At 39.0% G+C, this 21,392-nt stretch overlaps 2 protein-coding genes across 2 annotated transcripts in view; one reads left to right on the top strand and one right to left on the bottom strand.

Annotated features, from left to right (window-relative positions):
* The window catches only part of LOC135463465 (structural maintenance of chromosomes flexible hinge domain-containing protein 1-like), a 70,091-nt gene extending 69,094 nt beyond the window's left edge, over window positions 1–997 (bottom strand). Inside the window, 1 exon segment of the mRNA XM_064740723.1 lies at window positions 827–997. Within this exon segment, the coding sequence (XP_064596793.1) occupies window positions 827–997 (171 nt within the window).
* A 3,601-nt stretch (window positions 998–4,598) lies between these two features.
* LOC135463462 (NPC intracellular cholesterol transporter 1-like) overlaps window positions 4,599–21,392 on the top strand; it is a 40,869-nt gene continuing 24,075 nt past the window's right edge. The window contains exons 1-3 of the mRNA XM_064740721.1: window positions 4,599–4,822; window positions 13,502–13,692; window positions 15,753–16,789. Of these exons, the coding sequence (XP_064596791.1) occupies window positions 13,524–13,692; window positions 15,753–16,789 (1,206 nt within the window). The 5' untranslated portion in view covers window positions 4,599–4,822; window positions 13,502–13,523. The remainder of the gene's footprint in view (window positions 4,823–13,501; window positions 13,693–15,752; window positions 16,790–21,392) is intronic.

Below are 21,392 nucleotides of genomic sequence, written 5' to 3'. Positions count from 1 at the left end.
TGCTGCTTCACTGTGACGCCTTACCGAAGGCAAGTTAGCCGCCCCGCCTGAGCCACTATACTGATACAGGTCAACCAGTTGTTGCACTATCCCCTTCATGCTGAAGCCAAGCGTGGAAGCTGTAATTTCCTCTTTTAAAGTCTCCATTGTGATTCGAACCCAGGACTGATCCTGGATCTACCACTCCCGAATTGGAACAAGCAGATTAAGCAAACAGTGAGTGTGGTGGAATCCAAAAATCCTCGACGTTATTTTCCATTTCACCTTCCAAAGAAAACTATTGTCTTGCCATGATATCATAGGAAGATTAAACATATGTGCCGAATGTGTTGGGCATTCTGTTGAACCTACTGTTAATGAATGGTTCATTTCTTGTCCTTTATACTGCATGACTGGTTAGAAAGGTCTATATTGTCACTAATTTATCAGATGTGTATTTTATATTGACATATTCCCTGGCCTTTCCAGGAACAAAGCAGACAGCCATCATACACGTGAACAATAATTGGACATGGCGTAAAATAACAATAGAATAAACAAATAAATCAACATATATGTATATATTGGGAACAAGGGAGACAACTCCGCCCAAGATAAACAGTGAAGCACGCTTACTGAGATTCTTTTTTTCTAAATTTTCGACCCATAACCAACCGGAGCATCACAAAATTGTTCACAGGTCAATTACTTCCACGTTTTTTGCAACTAATGCAATTATGCAAGAGGAATTCTCGATACCAAGGTGAAGCCTGATTGCCCCGAAGCTTTGTTGATGATGTTGTTGTTGCAGCTTTTACACTGGCTGTGGATCGCTTATTTTATTTACCTCTTTCACCCTGGCCTTAAAGTCAAGGAAAGTAAATAACCCCGCAGTTTTGATTTTGACCTCTGGAGCATCCCCATATCGTCTGTCAAAGATGTACACAAAGGAATCGTCATCTTCGCTTGAAGATCTTCGAATCGTTGTCTTTCTGCCGCCTTTGTCGGCCGTCGCCATATTCCTGAAAGACCCGGATGAAGAGATCGAACCCAGCCTTTTTTTGACTTTTGGTGATCTACTGAGCCATTTATAGTTTAACATTCTCAAACCCGACACAGCCACGTATTAAAGATAAATAACTGAGAAAACGAAAGAAAAATTTGACTTCATTTATGTTTTGTTTCGTGGTTCTTTTCCCGTAGCTACATATGTTGATCTAAGGCACAAATGATATATGAGAAAGCACATAAATGTTATATCCCTCAAAATGCTTACATATCCATCGTAAGCTTCGTGGAGACTGGCATAATAAGGACATTAAAAGAAAGTAAAATGATTTGATAAAATTTATAGGGCGTATCAGACGTCGTCACAAAAGATCATTACCTGTATAGGTAATGGCATGCATAGGCCTATATAGGCATGTACCCCCATCTCTCCTCTCTCGCCCATGGATCTATACTTTTATCGTACCGAAGGCGTGCTACACGCAGACTTAAACCGATATATATTTTGTTACATCTATGTGATCATCCTAGCAAATCCTTACACTTTGTTCTTTGCTTGTCTTTACTTTGTGACCATATATCCGTGAATCAATATTGTGTTAAGACAAAAATGAAAGAGAGGAATTGCATGCATTGCTTTCCGATACCTACCGGTATATATCTTTTTCTCCCTACACATCACACGTGTAGGGGTGTATAGGCCTACTTTTATTTTTTTATTTATTTATTTTTTTTCTTATTTACGGGACTTACGTTGGTGAACAGCAAGCAGGGTGCTGTGGCTCAAACAACTGGGCCCGAGGCAAGGGTTCAATTCCGGTCTTAAACAGTGAATATCCAGGTTTCCCGTGGTTAAAAGCGCATGTCTTTAAACCGCTAATCGTGGGAGCCTCTGGGGTCTAGTGTTTATCGTATGCCAGGGGAGACACCAGTGCGATCAGTCCAGCTCATAGTCCTACCGCCTTCCTCTCCGATCGTATACGTGCATGGGAAAGTCTGACAGCAACCTGCGGATGGCTGTGGGTGGGTTTTCTCCCACCACAACGCTGGCTACCGTCGTATAAGTGAAATAATCTTGAGTATTTAGGCCTACGGCGTAAAACACCAGCCAAATAAATAAATAAATAAATGCATTCGCTAAGATACACGACGTTTCCACCAGTCATCAGTCAAAATTCTTCACCATGCATGGAGTTACGTATATCTGATGGTTGTATCGTACCTTGTGCACTTTTATAGGTTCGTTGAGGTCCATTTGTTTTCCATCAACATGCAAATCTGTCACAAATGTACCTATATATTTACAGAACTAAAGTTCGCCTTATACGGGTAACATACGTCTTGTAGGCGACCAAAGGTTCATGCATGCGACCTGCCCTATTTAATTTTAAATTTATTTACTTATTTATTTATACCCATTGTGGCATATCCCCGCACTGAAGACATTTGTTTTTCGTTTAAAAAAAAAATGAAGCTCCAAAAGTAAACCACCGACCCTTGGCAAGAATATCTATGAAGAACTTTCACGAGTGACTGTGCAGCACAGATTTTCACTCTGTACAGGATATACAGGTCAATTCATATATTGGATTCTGTATCACATGGAAGGCAAACTATTTCCAAAGAACTTCACATAAGGTCATCTAAACAGATATACAGGCCTACACGACCGCTTATTGCCACGAAGGATACAAGAACAGTGCATGATAGCGAGGAAACAGAGATAGCCTTCTGCATGTCCGAAATAAAGTTCAAAGACACGTTAACGCATGCAGCAATCGCCATGAGCGAGATATGCGCTGGACCCAAGATGACATCATTTTCAGAAGATATACAGCCTGTATACATGCCGATTTGTATGTACTGTCGCAACAGATATAATGCATACATTACGGTGAATTATGCATGTGAGAGCCGAAGAAGAATCCGTCCTTTCTCAGTTAGGCTACAAATGCGGATGCATATTTAGCATCACTGAAGTTGCCAGTCATATATATGCATATATGGAGTCAAAATATTGGATAAAATATATGCAGTTTTATATTTAGCGACCAACATCTAGCAACCCATTATCCGGTGTCAAATAACTCCCTGCATCGATGATATTTTACATGCTGTATCACTCCCACGGAGAGTGGTACAAGTTACTATTAAAAGCTGCATAGTCATAGTTATGCGTATTTTATGTGAAATTTTACAAAAGTAAGGAGCCCGGATGCAGTCAAGGGCACCTTCGTCAACTCACTTGTTAAAACTTCCTATATATATATATATATATATATATATATATATATATATATATATATATATATATATATATATATATATATATATACTCTCATTAGAATTCTGTGCTACATGCAAGACAAGCAATGCATGATTAGATAAAACTGCTCTCTTATTATTCAAGCCTGGTCTGAAACTGCAGTTAATGGTCCAGATTATTTCTATTTTCATGTAGTACATGAAAATATATCTGCCGTAGCAATTTTGTATATGTATCCTCAAACTTTCGAATAATGTATCTCATAATTACATAGGCCCATATATCAGGCCTACATGTACCCAGATTGCGGTTGCACGTGACATCATCAACCCTGACAAAACAATAGCTAGTCAGCCAACTGGTATAGCCAGAGTACTCCAATATGGCTGCAAAAAGTAGGTCATGCAATCCCTCTATATCAATATTATTTATGAACATGCACATAGGTCGTCTAAATTTCTGATATTTATATGTATATCGCTTAAACAAGTGTATAAGCTTAGTTTATGATTATATATGGGCTGTTCTGTAAGCTGAAGACCACGTGATCGCCTTAGTAACAAACGGCGTGGGTGAAGAAAACGGTTGTCCCGACGTTTTTGCATAGGAAAATGTATATTTTTGAATCGCTGTCAGCGATCTTGTATTCGTTAAATTTGTATAATTGCCAGCTTTCCAGATGGTCTGGAGTTTCGTGACGTTATTTTGGTACAACTAGGCCTTACTGATTGCCAGCGAAGTGGAAAAAAGTGACCTTTTCCTCAGTACTATAAGACTGGGTAGTCATTTTGGTTTAGACACGAAAGGGTGATCACGTGACCTCCAACTTCCGACCCGTCTTGAATATGCACTTACCGTTATAATTTTTGGCAAACATTAGGAAAATATATCATGTCTGTCAACAATATAACGTATCTTCAACATATTTACGTATAGAAACATATTTATACGAATTTAAAACAAAGAGCTCTGGAAATATAGCCCATGTAACCATTTTTTGTGCGTGGTTTTTCTTCTGTAAAATTTAGGACCAATATAACAATACTTGTTATATTTTTCCAAGTAACATTTATGCGCTTATTTTCTGAACATCTAACAAACAGTTTTTGTTATCAAAAATTACGATTAATTGTCATTTTATACCCTTTAGATCACGAATTCAAGTCCATGTGGAACTCAACTACGCACAAAAGGGGAGATAACTCTCATTCTAGTCCGCGATTCGTTTATTTTCATTTGCACGCAAATTTGGACTGAGTTACGAAAATTCAAACAGCCCTGGACGAAGTCACATGATTTATCGTACGACCGTTGCTCACCACTCCGCTGTCGCCCACAAGAGGACAAGTTCTTCGACCGTGACTCAAGCAAAATTTCACTTTACGATGGCATTGTAAACTCAAGCTGCCAAAAACTAATTAGACTTAATGCAGTAATAACGTCTTCGTTGGAGACAAGATTAACTGACTTGCCGCAAAAAGCGAAAGTTATACGATGGTGAAACCGTCTTCAGAGTTTCTCTTGGCTGTGCTGTCACTTTGTGTGAGCGCCTATGGAGTATCTTCTGTGGTAAGTACTGTCGGGAATATTTAGGTTGAGGATGCTGTCACGAGTAACGTCAGTTCTTTGAAGAATTAGCTTTTGACAGTGAACATCTCAGAAGGGGCTTATTGATTCACTAAAGGATCAACCTACATTTATACGGGGTAGTTTTTACATGGAGGAATAAGAGAAGAAGACATCACGGGCTGGTCGCGATTAACTGACCCACCGACTGCATGCTGACGAAAGAGCTTTGATGTACACTGTAAACATCTAGACACGCCAAGAAAAAGAGTTTTTCTCCAAAGACCAAATAAAGAGCCTGTGTAAGAAGCTCTGTTGGGCTGTGATTACCTTAGTTCTGTATTATGCATACTATCACAGCTTTGTCTTGTTCCATAAGCTTACGTTGAACATCTCTGTGTTTCCTGTTCTGACCTTAAAATACTACTGCTGTCAGCCAGATAATGTGTCTGTCTGTATTCCTAGTTATCTCAAGTATCAGTTCTAGGTAGAAGTGTCCATGTGTCATCTCTAGTAAATCTGCATAAAACTGGCCTGGTGGAAACTGGATAAATTCCAACTCCAACCGCCATCCATTTTTGAGTTGCTACATGGGTGAAGCGAGGGAACTTTAATAAATATTTTCGAATTGTCTGTATTTACCAAAATATTGCTGAAATTCTTGCCTTTGGCTGCATGGTCCTTGTATGATGAGCTGACTGTTTTAATCATGTTTGTTTGATGCATGTACAATCAGTATGCATGTATTATGCTACCATATGATTGCTGTATGGCTTTTGACTTTAAAACGAGTACATATGTAATTGTATCTTTGGCAACAGTGTACAGCCATGAGCTTAACAGCATTTTTCACAATTGTGCAGCAGTGTTAAAATCTGTATGTCTGTATGCCTGCATAATTTGTCACTAAAAAGATATCAGTTTTCGACCTGTGAATATTTACCCTATTTGACATGAAAAGCATAAAACAAAGTGACAATGTAGTTGTCTGCAGATTAACTACTGTAACTAATGATGTTGTCAGGCCACGAAATTTGATGCATGTCTGTTATGTGGAGTGTAATTGTGCAGACTGATAAATTGTTTATACGGATCTGTCTCCGGAACATTCTCACAAATGCATAGCTAGAACTGCGTAGTGCTCAGCGGGTATATTAAAGTTACCCACACAAGGGTGCCGGCCATCCTCAGCCACAGCTACAAAATAGAAGTCATATCACTTGTTAGAGCTACCTCTTCCTTGTTGTTTTAATACTTGTTCGCTGGCTTCCCCCTCTGGCCAAGTTTTGTTGAAGTCCATGCACTGTTTATTAATGGGGTCAATTCATTTGTGCTGTCTGTCGTCATTTGTGCCCTCAGGTGTAGTCTACAAACCAGCTGTCAACTTACCGTATATAGGTAACTTCTGAGAAGGCTTCCGAGTTAAAACAAAATATGAAAACTTTTGGCTAAGAAATTACTTTTCGACTTCCAGTCACATTTATCTCGCTGTGAGCATATGCAGTACATGCCTCCACGTGCTATCTTGCGGCATTCATCAGTTACGTGTTATTCTCTTGGTGAGCTAGTGGTAGGCGGTGAATGGTGACAGTTAAATTGAATAGAATTTAAACTTTCACTAGTTAACACTTTCTATGAACATCGTTGACATTCCCTGGTGTCAGTGGTTGTATTATTTCACCCTGAGGACGCATCCATAATATCAGGAAGGGATGGTGAGGGCTCCATAAGCCAGTTGAATATTACATGCACTACACATAGCTAACTGTAAAAGTAATTATTAATCATCAAAAAAAAAAATTAAAATACTCCGGAATATAACACCTGCTGGTCTGGCCTTCAAAGCCATGTGAAGCTCAAGGTGTATGACCAATATGGTTTATAGTGGCTTCCTGATCCACCCTGATCTGTGCTGATCACAGTTCATGCTGTGTTCCCAATGTAGCCATTGTGCTATCTGGGGATTCTGGTGGACATGTATGATGGCATACTGTACTTCAGTACAGCCAACTTCATACACAAGTAATATGTCAACGATTCAAATTGGCCTGTGTCGTCGTAGTGTCATGTGGTTATGTTCCTAATCTGTAAAAGGATGCAAGTTAAAACGCTGGTTCTATAGACCCAGGCAGGAAAAAATACCTTGTGTCATTACTTGAAGGCATGGTGCATGTGTGGTAAATGTGTTTGCTACAAACATAGATTGAACGCTGGCAAATACTGGTAATAATGGCAGGATGATGTGCCCATGATGTTACAATGATAGGCCCATGATAGGCCCATGATGTCACAATGATAGGCCCATGATGTTACAATGATAGGCCCATGATGTTACAATGATAGGTCCATGATGTTACAATGATAGGCCCATGTATCCAGTAGAATATTAATGTCAGAGGATGTGAAGAAAAAAAAAAGACGAGCTTAAATTCCCACATTGTGTCAGGATGACAGTGGGGAGTGGATCAGGGTATTTGGCTGGGATTTGACTGTACTGTAACTGCATTGTACTGTATTGCACAGAAGGGCAAAACTATCTATCTCTCAGACAAGGAATTTTCTGAGTGTGAAATTACCTGTCTCAGAATGGGATTGAACCCATGTCTTGGCAGGGGGTTGGCCAGAAATGTGAAAGAGACTCGAGTCCAAACATCGCTATTTGAGGCCATTTTGTTATAGCAGGGTGTCCAGATTTCATTTTCTCTTATCTCATGTTAGAATTGCTGAAATGCTAGGCCAAGGCCTCACATAGTGCGTGTAGCTGTACATTCACATAACTACATAAAACTACCATGACAATGTAATGCATACAGTATTGATCACCATGGAAGTTACATGCACTTCACGCTACATTCGCTACATGTGAAACGGGCCCCTGGTGTTCAAGTAGCACCAGTTTTCTATTTCACCCTTCCACTTGGACTTGTGGAGTGCTTGCTAGCTAACACCATGCAGCCATGATTTATCCTTCTCTGAGCCGGAAGCTAGTAGAATTATATGTTCACAGTGGTAGTGACAGGTATTAAACTTTCCTGGGTCATTGATATCTTGTGCTTTAACTGGTTTTACCACTTTGTCAGCGTTTTTGTCCTCAATGTCTTTATGGGTACGGGCGTTATAAGATTTTCAACAGATTTATGGCTTTATTCTTATCGCTTTTTGTTTGGGTAGGGCACCCAGACATACATGTACAATTTTTATTAACGTGAATTCTAGAAACGTTTTGAAAGAGTGAGAAAGGGGGTTTACCTGAATTCTTCAGCCTTTTCATCCGCTTCTTTCACCAGTATTTCAAAGTATTGGCTGAAAAGATTTACAGTATACACAGTGTACATGTGCATTATAAAAAAATCCAAGCTTTATAATGTAATGCATATACACTTCCTCACAGTTCAATTAAATGGAACGCCTCTGGGTATTTGGTGTCATAATGTACTGTAATGTAGGACTAATTTGGTATCATAATGTACCGTAATGTAGGACTAACTTGGTATCATAATGTACTGTAGTGTAGGACTAATTTGGTGTCATAATGTACTGTAATGTAGGACTAATTTGGTATCATAATGTACCGTAATGTAGGACTGATTTGGTATCATAATGTACTGTAGTGTAGGACTAATTTGGTGTCATAATGCACTGTAGTGTAGGACTAATTTGGTATCATAATGTACCGTAATGTAGGACTAATTTGGTGTCATAATGCACTGTAGTGTAGGACTAATTTGGTGTCATAATGTACCGTAATGTAGGACTAATTTGGTATCATAATGTACTCTAGTGTAGGACTAATTTGGTGTCATAATGCACTGTAGTATAGGACTAATGTGGTATCATAATGTACTCTAGTGTAGGACTAATTTGGTGTCATAATGCACTGTAGTATAGGACTAATCTGGTATCATAATGTACTCTAGTGTTGGACTAATTTGGTGTCATAATCGCTGTAGTGTAGGACTAATTTGGTATAATAATGTACTGTAATGTAGGACTAATTTGGTATAATAATGTTCTGTAATGTAGGACTAATTTCTGTTGATAATGGGTGGATCTAACATCTAACATCCACAATGGAATGGACAGTTCCCACTGGAATCGGAAATTAAGTGTGCCTATTTTTCTGTGTCATTAAGTCACATGTCTTGTCATGGAATTTGTTGTGTTTTGGTTTTATTTATTGATTTGCTTATTTTACAGATTGAGGGTTCATGAAAGTTATGAGTTAAAGAACATAAATGTGATATTTTCTCTGAAATGAAACCGATTTTATGACATTTAGAGTTATTGAACAAACAGAATTTCCAATCAGGAGGCCCTGTATGGATTGTATGATCTGTATTTCTGGAGAAAAAGAATTAAACGTCATAGTAACGCAGTGTAGGAAATACACAATGACAAAAACAGTCTTAAGTTTTAAGTCACTTTTCAAACTTGTTATTGTGGTTAGTTTATATATTGCGTGATATACATGTATGTATATAGAATATTAAAGTCAAATGATCTGAAGAAAACAAACGGCTTAAATTTGCAATAACTTTGGCCCCTTGCAATAAGCCAATGTCTCCTTGCACGTAGGGCCCTTTGTCAAGTGAAAAGGCCATGTTAAAATCTAATGCATAAAAACATTTGGCCAACTGATTTATTTATTTATTTATTTATTTATTTAATTGGTGTTTTGCACCATACTCAAGAATATTTCACTTATAAGATGAGAGCCAGCATTATGGTCGGAGGGAACTGGGTAGAGCCCAGAGGAAACCCACAATCATCCTTAGGGCCAGCTGATTGATCAACCGACCGACAGACGCTCAGGTGGACAGAAAGATTTCTGTTTGTTGCAGCTGAAACTTGGTTCTGTTTAAAAGTGTGTTGTCCTACATGTATATCTAACTTGTAAGGGGTGATTTGTTATATTTGGAGATGATTAGATATCTCCTACATGCGTATTGTTTTTCACATTTTTATCAGGCGATTATCGTAATTGTTGATGTGCAGATCTGACATGACCTGTTGACATTCTGCAGAATACATGTGTGTAGATTTTAAATGCGAAGCTTCCATGATATTGTTTCGTGTGAAAAAAAAATGCAGAAATTCAGTATTACTTACTCGTGTGATCCAAGATTTATAATATTCTTAAGTTGTTCACCAGCCATTCAATCAAGTAATTGTTTCCTTCCACCGTGAAGTATTCTTGTGAAATATTCTTGAAAATGGTGTAAACCACAAATCAAACAAATAAATAACTGAATCAAGTAATCATGGTGTTCGTGTACTTGGTTGTTTGCAAATAACAGGTTTCCACTAAGATTGGGCGCCCCCCCCCCCCCCCCCCCCCCAAAAAAAAAAAATCAAAGCTGATAATAAATCATCAGTATATCACAAATAATTCACGCTTTGTGGAATTTTGTATGAAAATCGTTAGGAGATGATATACTTGTATGTAACGATACAGTACGGCATATGTGTAGGGTCTCGGGCAGAGATGACATGCACCGTATTCTAACCAAACATTAGAGCAGACATGGCAGCCCTTGCATTTCTTTATTGCCCATACTTGTATAAAAGCAGTGAGAAGAAATTTGGTCATCAAGAGGCACAGTTCACATATATATAGCTAACATGCAACCATAGCCTAACATTGCTCAATGCCGGGGTGCATCCGTACTCCTGGGGTGATAGGTTAAACATAAGCCACCTTGGGCCGCCCTGAGCAAATTCAGGTCGTCCTGATGTGACATCTGTAAATAGTTATCGGAGGTAAACTCTTGAAATATGTGGATCAAGTCAGCTCCCTATCTCAGTGACCTTGTTGTAATGGCGAGCCGTTAATTCATTGTGTTTGTATCTTTTTTATTGGTTGGGCTCCAAACTAGACAGCATTCATCAATACATATGTGTGCGTATATACATGTGTATCTGAAATGCAGTTATGCAATACATGTATCTAGGAAATACTGCTATGCAATACATGTATGTATGAAATATTGCTACATGTATGCAATACATGTATGTATGAAATAGTGCTATGCAATACATGTACATATGAAATACTGCTATGCAACACATGTATATATGAAATAATGCTATGCAATACATCTATATATGAAATAGTGCTAGGCAATACATGCATATATGAAATATTGCTAGACAATACATGCATATATGAAATACTGCTATGCAGTACATGTACATATGAAATATTGCTATGCAATACATGTACATGTGAAATACTGCAATACAATTTATGCACATATGAAATACGGCTATGCAATACATGTATAAATGAAATACTGCTATGCAGTAGATGTATATATGAAATACTGCTATGCAATACATGTACATATGAAATATTGCTAGACAATATATGCATATATGAAATACTGCTGTGCAATACATGTACATACGGAATACTGCAATGCAGTATATATATAAATATATATATATATGAAATATTGCTACATGTATGCAATACATGTATATATGAAATAGTGCTATGCAATACATGCATATATGAAATACAGCTTTGCAATACATGTTTACATGAAATACTGGTATGCAATACATGTATATGAAATATTGCTATGCAATACATGTACATATGAAATACTGCTATGCAATACATGTACATGTGAAATACAGCTTTGCAATACATGCACATATGAAATACTGCTATGCAATACATGTACATACGAAATACTGCAATACATGCATATATGAAATACAGCTTTGCAATACATGTTTACATGAAATACTGGTATGTAATACATGTATATATGAAATACTGCTATGCAATACATGTACATATGAAATAGTGCTATGCAATACATGTACATATGAAATACTGCTATGCAATACATGTATATATGAAATACTGCTATGCAGTACATGTAGATATGAAATAGTTATGCAATACCACATACATCCATGAAAAGTGTTTTTGCGTGGTGGACTTTTATGCCCATGTTTTCCAAAATTCTTTTCACATTTTTTTCTTCCTGTTCTTACAAGTGTGACACACTGTAAAAGTTTGTCTAAAATAGTTTACCTCAAGTAGAAAGCAATCATAAACAGTGCCTAAGAAGAATATTTCCTGAGGTGTTTTTTTGTGTGTGTGTTTGTTGCATATTAATTGTTTGACTTCACCCCAAATTATGAAACAAGAATTTATCATTCTCTCATTACCACCATAATAACATACAATGTCACTGCTATGCAATCCCTGTGCATACGATAAACAGTCATAGTTGTGACAGTATAATGATTTTGTCCTTTCGTGTTGATTTTTAAAGGCAAGATCTTAGCATTACTTAATATTTATTTATTTATTTATTTATTTGATTGGTGTTTTACGCCGTACTTAAGAATATTTCACTTATACGACGACGGCCAACATTATGGTGTGAGGAAACCGGGAAGAGCCCGGGGGAAACCCACGACCATCCGCAGGTTTTTGGCAGACCTTCCCACATACAGCCGGAGAGGAAGCATTATTTAATAAGAGAATATCTATGTATGACTGTCAATCATTCCTCTTTTTTTTGGTTTAGCTGAAGGTATCACATGACTTGAACTGTTCATTGGGACTTTAGTGGATAGACAGTGTATCTTATAGTGATACATTGTTGTGATGTGAAAGGGGCTGATGTTTGACTCGTAAACTTCATGCAATACGACCTTGGGTCCTCCTCTTTTTGAAGTATAAGTGTTTTTACAGGCAATGTGAATTAGGTCAGAGCTAGTCAGTGGTTTGAGGTGAGGCTCACTTGGGTGGTTACACTCAACATAGCCAAGCATATTATGTTACCTGTATGGTGGATTTTCTTGTGATTCTTTGAGGGTTCCCTTGATATTAAAAAAAAAAAAATTCTTCGGATGGAGGAATCCTTTACATCATCAACAGTGCTTAATTAACAGGAGCAAATTTAAGTATACGATGTGAAAACAGGTTTATAGGTAACATTTAATGCCATATGAAGAAGGCGGGTTTCTGAATATAGATTATAAATTACTAGGCTTGAAAAGTGTTGATTTGAGGAGAAGCTGTCGATGAGGTTCCACTTCATTCCTAGTCCAAACCATCGCTTGGACAGGAATTTGGGTACTGTATGCAGTGTACTTCAGCCTGTAAACAAGTGTTTATCTGTGAGTTAAATGTAACTCAGTGTTTAAAAAAGGTTACATTTGCGTTCACCTACTATCCATGTGCCGCCTACATATTGAAGCTACATGTAATATAAAGTGAAGTGGTTTGCACAGATCGGAGTGAATGGGGGGGAGTGTGGCATTGAGGTGCGGGGGGTGGGGGGGGTGGCACTGAGGAGCTGGGGTGTGGCATCGAGGAGCGGGGGAGTGGCATCGAGGAGCAGGAAATGTGCACTCTCCAGTATTTCATTTGCCACCCTTGCTTGCCAAATCCTGACTAACACACTACTTGAACATCATGCATTTTCACGCACTGCTCAATCAGGTGAGCTACCTGTATTCTCTGAATGTCTTCATGATTTCTTTAGCGTAGGCTCGCTCATAAAACACACACAAAAAAATTTTTGTTGCCTAATACTGATCACCTTCCTATGTAAGTAACAAGGTAGTGAATACAGCACCAAACTACAATCAAATAATTAAATAACTAAATAACTAAAACTAATGAAATGAGTGTGCATCTTTCTTACGTTCCAGGAACCGATATTGATAGACACAGATGGCAGTGCAGAACTCGGTCACTGTATCTGGTATGGACAGTGTGGGAAAGATGGAGAAACGGAAAAAACCTGTCAACTGTGCTTACAATGGCACTGCAAAAAACATGACTGACCCCACGGGCTTGGATATCCTCAGGAAATACTGCCCGCAGTATGTGAATGGATACGGTAAGATGTCAGCTTTAGATGTTATAAGAAAAGACCAAATGTATGCGTGCATCGATACAGTATTCCATATTAAGTTTAAAAAATATACATATTCATTTTGCACTTTAATTACGATATCACAGTTCAAAGAAAGAAAATTGAAAGTGCCGTCATGTTATCAATTGTAATCAATCATATATAAATACAGCATAAAACACCAATCAAACAAATAACCAGTCACACACGTTACTTCTATAATCCGAGGACGTAACTATTTCCGCAGACGCTGCCCAAACCCTGTTTTGGCTCTTTAGGCGAGTGACGCAGCATTATGTTTCCGGTTGTCCTAACATGGCGCATTCTATCGCCTTGAAAGATTCCAGGTTAAATGTTGATTTAAACAGGCACCAAGCTTAACTTTTGAATACAAAATGGCTGTGACCATTTAGGTCTCTCTTTTCCGAAAAACCTAAGGTTCCATCAGTGGTTGTCTTTTTTTTCTTCATGTGAAGTGTATGTCATGAATTTTCATGCCTGTTCACCAACTGTGCAGAGTTGTAGCTTTCTTGCTTTTTTCATGCCTGTTCACCAACTGTGCAGAGTTGTAGCTTTCTTGCTTTTTTCATGCCTGTTCACCAACTGTGCAGAGTTGTAGCTTTCTTGCTTTTTTCATGCCTGTTCACCAACTGTGCAGAGTTGTAGCTTTCTTGCTTTTTTCATGCCTGTTCACCAACTGTGCAGAGTTGTAGCTTTCTTGCTTGGCATTCCACATTAAGGAGATACATATAGGCCAATGACTGGTTGACCCGTATCAGTATAAAGGCTCGAGCGGGATAGCTTACTTGCCTTCGGTAAGTCGTCTCATTGAAGCAACACTGGATCAAAGAGTGGTGGAACAAGGAGGCACATTACATGCACTCTAAGGACTCTTTCGTCTTCGTATAAACATTGAAAAATTAAACATGATTAAACTAAGCGCTCACACACTCACCAGCTGTGCAGAAACTATCATTTTGTTGGAACTTAAAAGTATATATATTTTGAGTGCATGTAATTATAGAAGATATATTTCCAGTTTACAAAAAAACTGACGAAAATAAATGAAAATAAATGAAAATAATTTGTGCAGTTGTTTACTGTGCACGAGATACCAACTTGATTGCCACCGGGGACCATGGTCCACCAGCTCGGCATCAAGTGACCCTTTTGAACCTTTCTAAACAGTACAGCATGGTTCAGGCTACGCACAGTTTTGTGGTTTAGTCTTTACAAGGCTTTGCCCACGACCTTTGGATAGCCGTGGGTTTCCCTCTGGCTTTGCCCACGACCTGTGGATGGTCGTGGGTTTCCCTCTGGCTTTGCCCACGACCTGTGGATGGCAGTGGCTTTCCCTGGGGCTTTGTCCCCTACCTGTGGATGGCCGTGGCTTTCCCTGGGGCTTTACACACGACCTGTGGATGGCTGTGGGTTTCCCTGGGGCTTTGCCCACGACCTGTGGATGGCAGTAGGTTTCCCTGGGGCTTTGCCCATGACCTGTGGATGGCCGTGACTTTCCCTCTGGCTTTGCCCACGACCTGTGGATGGCCATGGGTTTCTCTCGGGCTTTGCCCACGACCTGTGGATGGCAGTGGCTTTCCCTCTGGCTTCATCCGTTTTTGTCCCACCATAATGCTGGCTGCCATGGTATTAGTGAAATTTTGTTGAGTACAGCATAAAACAACAAACAAATATATACACACCTTCACTGTGCAATATTCTATTTATTATTTATATTTTGACAATATCATCATTTTGTGTATTTGAATAAGCCATGCTTTTAGCCATAGGCCTTCTTATCTTGTCTGATGTCCTGTCTTGTTAAAAGAAAAGTTGACATAACTATTATTATGTCATTCTGCTCACCTCAGATTGAAACGTCATAAAACAAAATATTTTTTATTGCCGTCGTGGCGTTGGGGTGTGTAACAACAAAAGTGATATCTAACTCTAGCCAGTGAGATATAACTTTTATCAATGAAGGAAATCCTGACATTTTCACCTATACATAAATAATAAATAAATCAATTTCTTCACAATTTCAGATGCTGAAGTCTGCTGTGACGCCAGCCAACTTCACCAGTTTAACTTGAACATGGGCGTCCCAAATCAGTTCTTGTCGCGTTGTCCTTCATGTTTCCAAAACTTTCTCAACCTTTACTGTTTTCTGACCTGTGGCCCTCAACACAGCTTGTCCGTGAAGGTGACAAAACAGCGTCCCTACAGCGTTAATGGCACAACAAAACAGGCCATTACCAGTATAGATTACATCGTGTCCAACTACTTCGCCCAGGGAATGTACAATTCCTGCAAAGATGTGCAGATGCCCAGCAACAACATGAAAGCCATCTCAGTGTTGTGCGGTGGAGATGCCAAGAAATGCAACGCATCTAGCTGGCTCAAGTACATGGGCAATAAAGACAATCAGCAGACGCCGTTTGCCATTAACTTCATGATTACTGATGACCCGGTGAACGAGACTGGGACGATCCTAATCCCCATGCATGTAAACATCACACCGTGTAATGAGTCCTTAGACAGCAGCCATGGTCCTTGTAGCTGTCAGGACTGCATGACATCTTGTTCGCCGCTGGGACCGCCCATCGTCCCGCCCCCAGGGTGGCAAATACTGCACATCGACGGCATGATTTTCATCATGTCATGCTTCATGGGTGCATTTGTCATCATCTTTGGAAGCTTTTTGATTTGTCGACACGTCGTTTATTACGATAGTGTAGGTATTGAAGATCCACCTCCTGGACGGGCTGACAAAGGGAGGTCGAGAAAGTACAATATGCGAGACAACAATGCAGAAGAGCGAAAAGTGGTGCTGGAAGAAGATGTGGGATGTTTGGAAAAAATCGGTGCCAAAATGGAGAAATTCTTAGAAAATAATTTTGCCAAATGGGGAACGTTTTGCTCGCGCCACCCGATCACCGTTTTGCTGATTGGTTTACTTGCCTGCATTGCCCTGGCATCAGGAATTATCTTGTTCAAGGTGATAACTGATCCCGTCAAGCTGTGGTCAGCCCCGGAGAGTCGCGCTCGCACGGAAAAACAGTACTTTGATTCGCATTTTCATGTGAGTAGTGATGTAATGTTGTGCTAATTATTGCCTATATATTTTATTTTTGGAAGGCTTCAGGAAAGATTCAGTTTTATTTATTTAACCGAGTAACCGAGTAAGGTATAGTTGTTGTTACACCCTCCTGAAGGAAGTAAGGGAAGGGTACACTGGAATCACAGTGATGCTGTCTGTTTGTCTGTCCGTATGTACACATAATCTCCTTGATACATTGCTGTTTTCTATGAAACTTATCGTTGTGTGAAAGTGCATGCTTAAGTTTAAAGTTTTGGGGACTTATATCGCATAATTTTACTTTCCATATATTCAAATTTTGTTCATTCATCTCCTCTCTAACTAGTGCGCCGATTTCAAGGACACTGACCACACATTTTGCCTACCATCTGTGGTTGATTCAAAACTCTGTACAATGCTTAATTTTTGATAGTGGCAGTTGAAATTTAGATATATTTGTCTTAAGATTGATGAGGGTTACAAAATATTAATTTCTAAAATCCAAAAATACATGTAGGCTTTGTGATCGTATTTCAGATTTTGATTTAAGTCAGAAAGTGGGCCTGCCCCCTGAACTTATACTTGCTCTAGTTTAATTGCAATCTGGTAATTATTTTTGTAATTATCCCCATTTAGGACTATGCATTAGTGATTTTCCTGTCCATGTATTAAGATTTTTGTCCGTGCAACTCTTCTTAAAGGATTAGTGTCCATATTTATTATGTATTCATAATTAGCTGCCCCACTTAAATTGAGTGGAAAAGATATTGAAAAAGGATACATTAATATGAGTTATATGGCACTTAAAGTCTAACTAAAAGGGCTCTTTTTGTGTCATTTTTTGTGGAACTTCACCATTGTAAAACCAGGTCATCTGAGAAGTTGTTGCTAGTTGTTTAAGTTTCCGGATTATTTTCCCACTCCTGTCCACATCGCGCGTGTATTTATATTGTACACGACTGTAGACCCCTATGATAGATAGTAAATCTAGGGAACACTAACGATGATGTCCATATCGTGTGTGTATTTATATTGTACACGACTATATAGGCCCCTATGATAGATAGTAAATCTAGGGAACACTAACGATGATGTCCACATGGCATGTGTATTTATATTGTACACGACTATAGGCCCCTATGATAGATAGTAAATCTCTGTACACTGACACTGATGTGTTACTGTCTATGATAGATAGTAAATCTCTGTACACTAACACTCACGTCCACATCGCACATGTATTTATATTGTACACGACTATAGACCTCTGTGATAGATAGTAAATCTAGGGAACACTAATGCTGATGTCCACATGGTATGTGTATTTATATTGTACACGACTATAGACCCCTATGATAGATAGTAAATCTAGGGAACACTAACGCTGATGTCCACATGACATGTGTATTTATATTGTACATGACTACAGACCCTATGATAGATAGTAAATCTCTGTACACTAACACTGATGTCCACATGGCATGTGTATTTATATTGTACACGACTATAGGCCCCTATGATAGATAGTAAATCTCTGTACACTGACACTGATGTGTTACTGTCTATGATAGATAGTAAATCTCTGTACACTAACACTCACGTCCACATCGCACATGTATTTATATTGTACACGACTATAGACCTCTGTGATAGATAGTAAATCTAGGGAACACTAATGCTGATGTCCACATGGCATGTGTATTTATATTGTACATGACTATAGGCCCCTATGATAGATAGTAAATCTAGGGAACACTAATGCTGATGTCCACATGGCATGTGTATTTATATTGTACACGACTATAGACCCCTTTGATAGATAGTAAATCTCTGTACACTAACACTGATGTCCACATCGTGCGTGTATTTATATTGTACACTACTACAGGTCCCTATGATAGATAGTAAATCTCTGTACACTGACACTGATGTGTTACTGTCTGTGATAGATAGTAAATCTCTGTACACTAACACTCACGTCCACATCGCACATGTATTTATATTGTACACGACTATAGACCTCTGTGATAGATAGTAAATCTAGGGAACACTAATGCTGATGTCCACATGGCATGTGTATTTATATTGTACACGACTATAGACCCCTATGATGGATAGTAAATCTAGGGAACACTAACGCTGATGTCCACATGGCATGTGTATTTATATTGTACACGACTATAGGCCCCTATGATAGATAGTAAATCTAGGGAACACTAATGCTGATGTCCACATGGCATGTGTATTTATGTTGTACACGACTATAGACCCCTATGATAGATAGTAAATCTAGGGAACACTAACGCTGATGTCCACATGGCATGTGTATTTATATTGTACACGACTACAGACCCTATGATAGATAGTAAACCTCTGTACACTAACACTGATGTCCATATCGTGCGTGTATTTATATTGTACATGACTACAGACCCCTATGATAGATAGTAAATCTCTGTACACTAACACTGTTGTCCATATCGTGCGTGTATTTATATTGTACATGACTACAGACCCCTATGATAGATAGTAAATCTCTGTACACTAACACTGATGTCCACATGGCATGTGTATTTATATTGTACACGACTATACAGGCCCCTATGATAGACAGTAAATCTCTGTACACTGACACTGACGTCCACATCGCACATGTATTTATATTGTACACGACTATAGGCCCCTATGATAGATAGTAAATCTAGGGAACACTAACGATGATGTCCACATGGCATGTGTATTTATATTGTACACGACTATAGGCCCTTACATATGGGCATAGGCTATTTGAAATGCTGACAGTAACATTTATTGGTAGTTCTCATCGCATATAGGTATAAATTTATAATAGAATCCCTCGAGGAATAGAATGATAGAGTGAAAGCAGACAGAGGGATACAGTACTAAATACATGTAGATATTGATTGTTAAGAAGAACACAGGACATGTAGAGTGTCACACGGGAAATGTAGAGTGTCACATGGGAAATGTAGAGTGTCACACGGGAAATGTAAAGTGTCACACGAGAAATGTAGAGTGTCACACGGGAAATGTAGAGTGTCACACGGGAAATGAGTGAGTGAGCGCTTGTTGTTTAACGTCGTACTCAACAATTTTTCAGTCATATGACGATGTAGGAATCCTTAGGGTGCATGTACGTTTAATGTGCCTCCTTGTTGGAGGACGGATTTCCACCGCTGCTTTATTTAGTGCTGCTTCACTGAGACGACTTACCGAAGGCAAGTAAGCCACCCCACCCGAGCCATTATACTGATACGGGTCAACCAGTCATTGCACTATCCCCTTCATGCCGAACGCCAAGCGAGGCAGTTACAACTTCCTCTTTTAAAGTCTTAGGTGTGACTCGATCAAGGATTGATCCTGGATCTACCGGTCCCGAAGCACACGGGAAATGTAGAATGTCACATGGGACATGTAGAGTGTCGCACGGGACATGTAGAGTGTCACACGGGGAAAAAGCTCTAGCTTACCAGGTTCGTATTGCCAATTCATTTGGAAAGTGCCTGGGCAAATATCAAAATCTGAAAATTTGGAATCTGAAGTCTCGCCAGTGATGTTAGTGTCATAAATAACAGCTCTAAGAGAAACCAGATGGAAATAGTAAAATGGTATGAAGGATACCAGATGGAAGAGAGCTTACACCACGGTTCAGAAACCTTTACCATAAGTAACACTATTTAACCCAAACAAGTGAAGAGTCCTCAAAAACAAATTGTTCAGCAGTTTCTGTAAAAATTTTCCTGACGTGACCTGATAATATTCCTTATGTGACAATACAGATGAGATGTCGAGTAAGACATTTATGCTCGAATGATGTCATGCTCGTTTGAAAGGATGACGTCATTTGAAAGTGACAGAAAACTTTTCATATTGTCCCCCGAAACTGTAACAGCAGTTCTAAAACAGTGGAATTTTGTTTGTAATTTATGAAAGGAATTTAGATTATCTCCACCCTTTTTACTTTACCCTGCTGTTAAGACATGCAGGCTCTGGCAGTGAAGTGGCTGTCTAAGATAAACACACAACACGTATAGTGTAACAGGATAAAGCTCTAGCTTACCAGTCTGTATTGCCAATGCGGCTGGACAGGGTGTCTGGACAAAGATCAAATTCAAGGTCTGAAAACTTGGAAACTGAAGTCTTACGAGAGATGTCAATGTCATAAATCAGAACTTCAGTGCGGTGAGAATTGTCCATCACTGAGAACTGACCACTATTTATTCATGCTGCCATACATTTAGCTCCTGCATTATTGCCCTGAAGTGTGAAAATCTTGTGGAAATTGAAGCCACAATTGATAATGAATGCTTACCCTAATTGTTGAAATAACATGTTATGTAATACTGAGAGCTTGCTATTCAAATGCTAGGTCACACAGGATGTTAGTTCAGTCCCAGTTTCGGGCATTCGGGTTTTACCATCGCTCTGGGGCCATTACCAAATAGCAGACGTTTCCTCCAGGCACTCTGGTTTCCTCCGGGCACTCTGGCTTCCTCCACCCTTATTTCTCGTCTTGATGGTTAAGTGTCCACATCGTCCTCGAATATTGTATTATACTATAGTGTATATGACATTATGGTATAGT

The sequence above is a fragment of the Liolophura sinensis genome, chromosome 3 (assembly GCF_032854445.1).
Source record: "Liolophura sinensis isolate JHLJ2023 chromosome 3, CUHK_Ljap_v2, whole genome shotgun sequence".
Lineage (NCBI taxonomy): Eukaryota > Metazoa > Mollusca > Polyplacophora > Chitonida > Chitonidae > Liolophura > Liolophura sinensis.
Note: the sequence above shows the minus strand (reverse complement) of the source record. Positions and strands in the feature narration are given on the sequence as shown.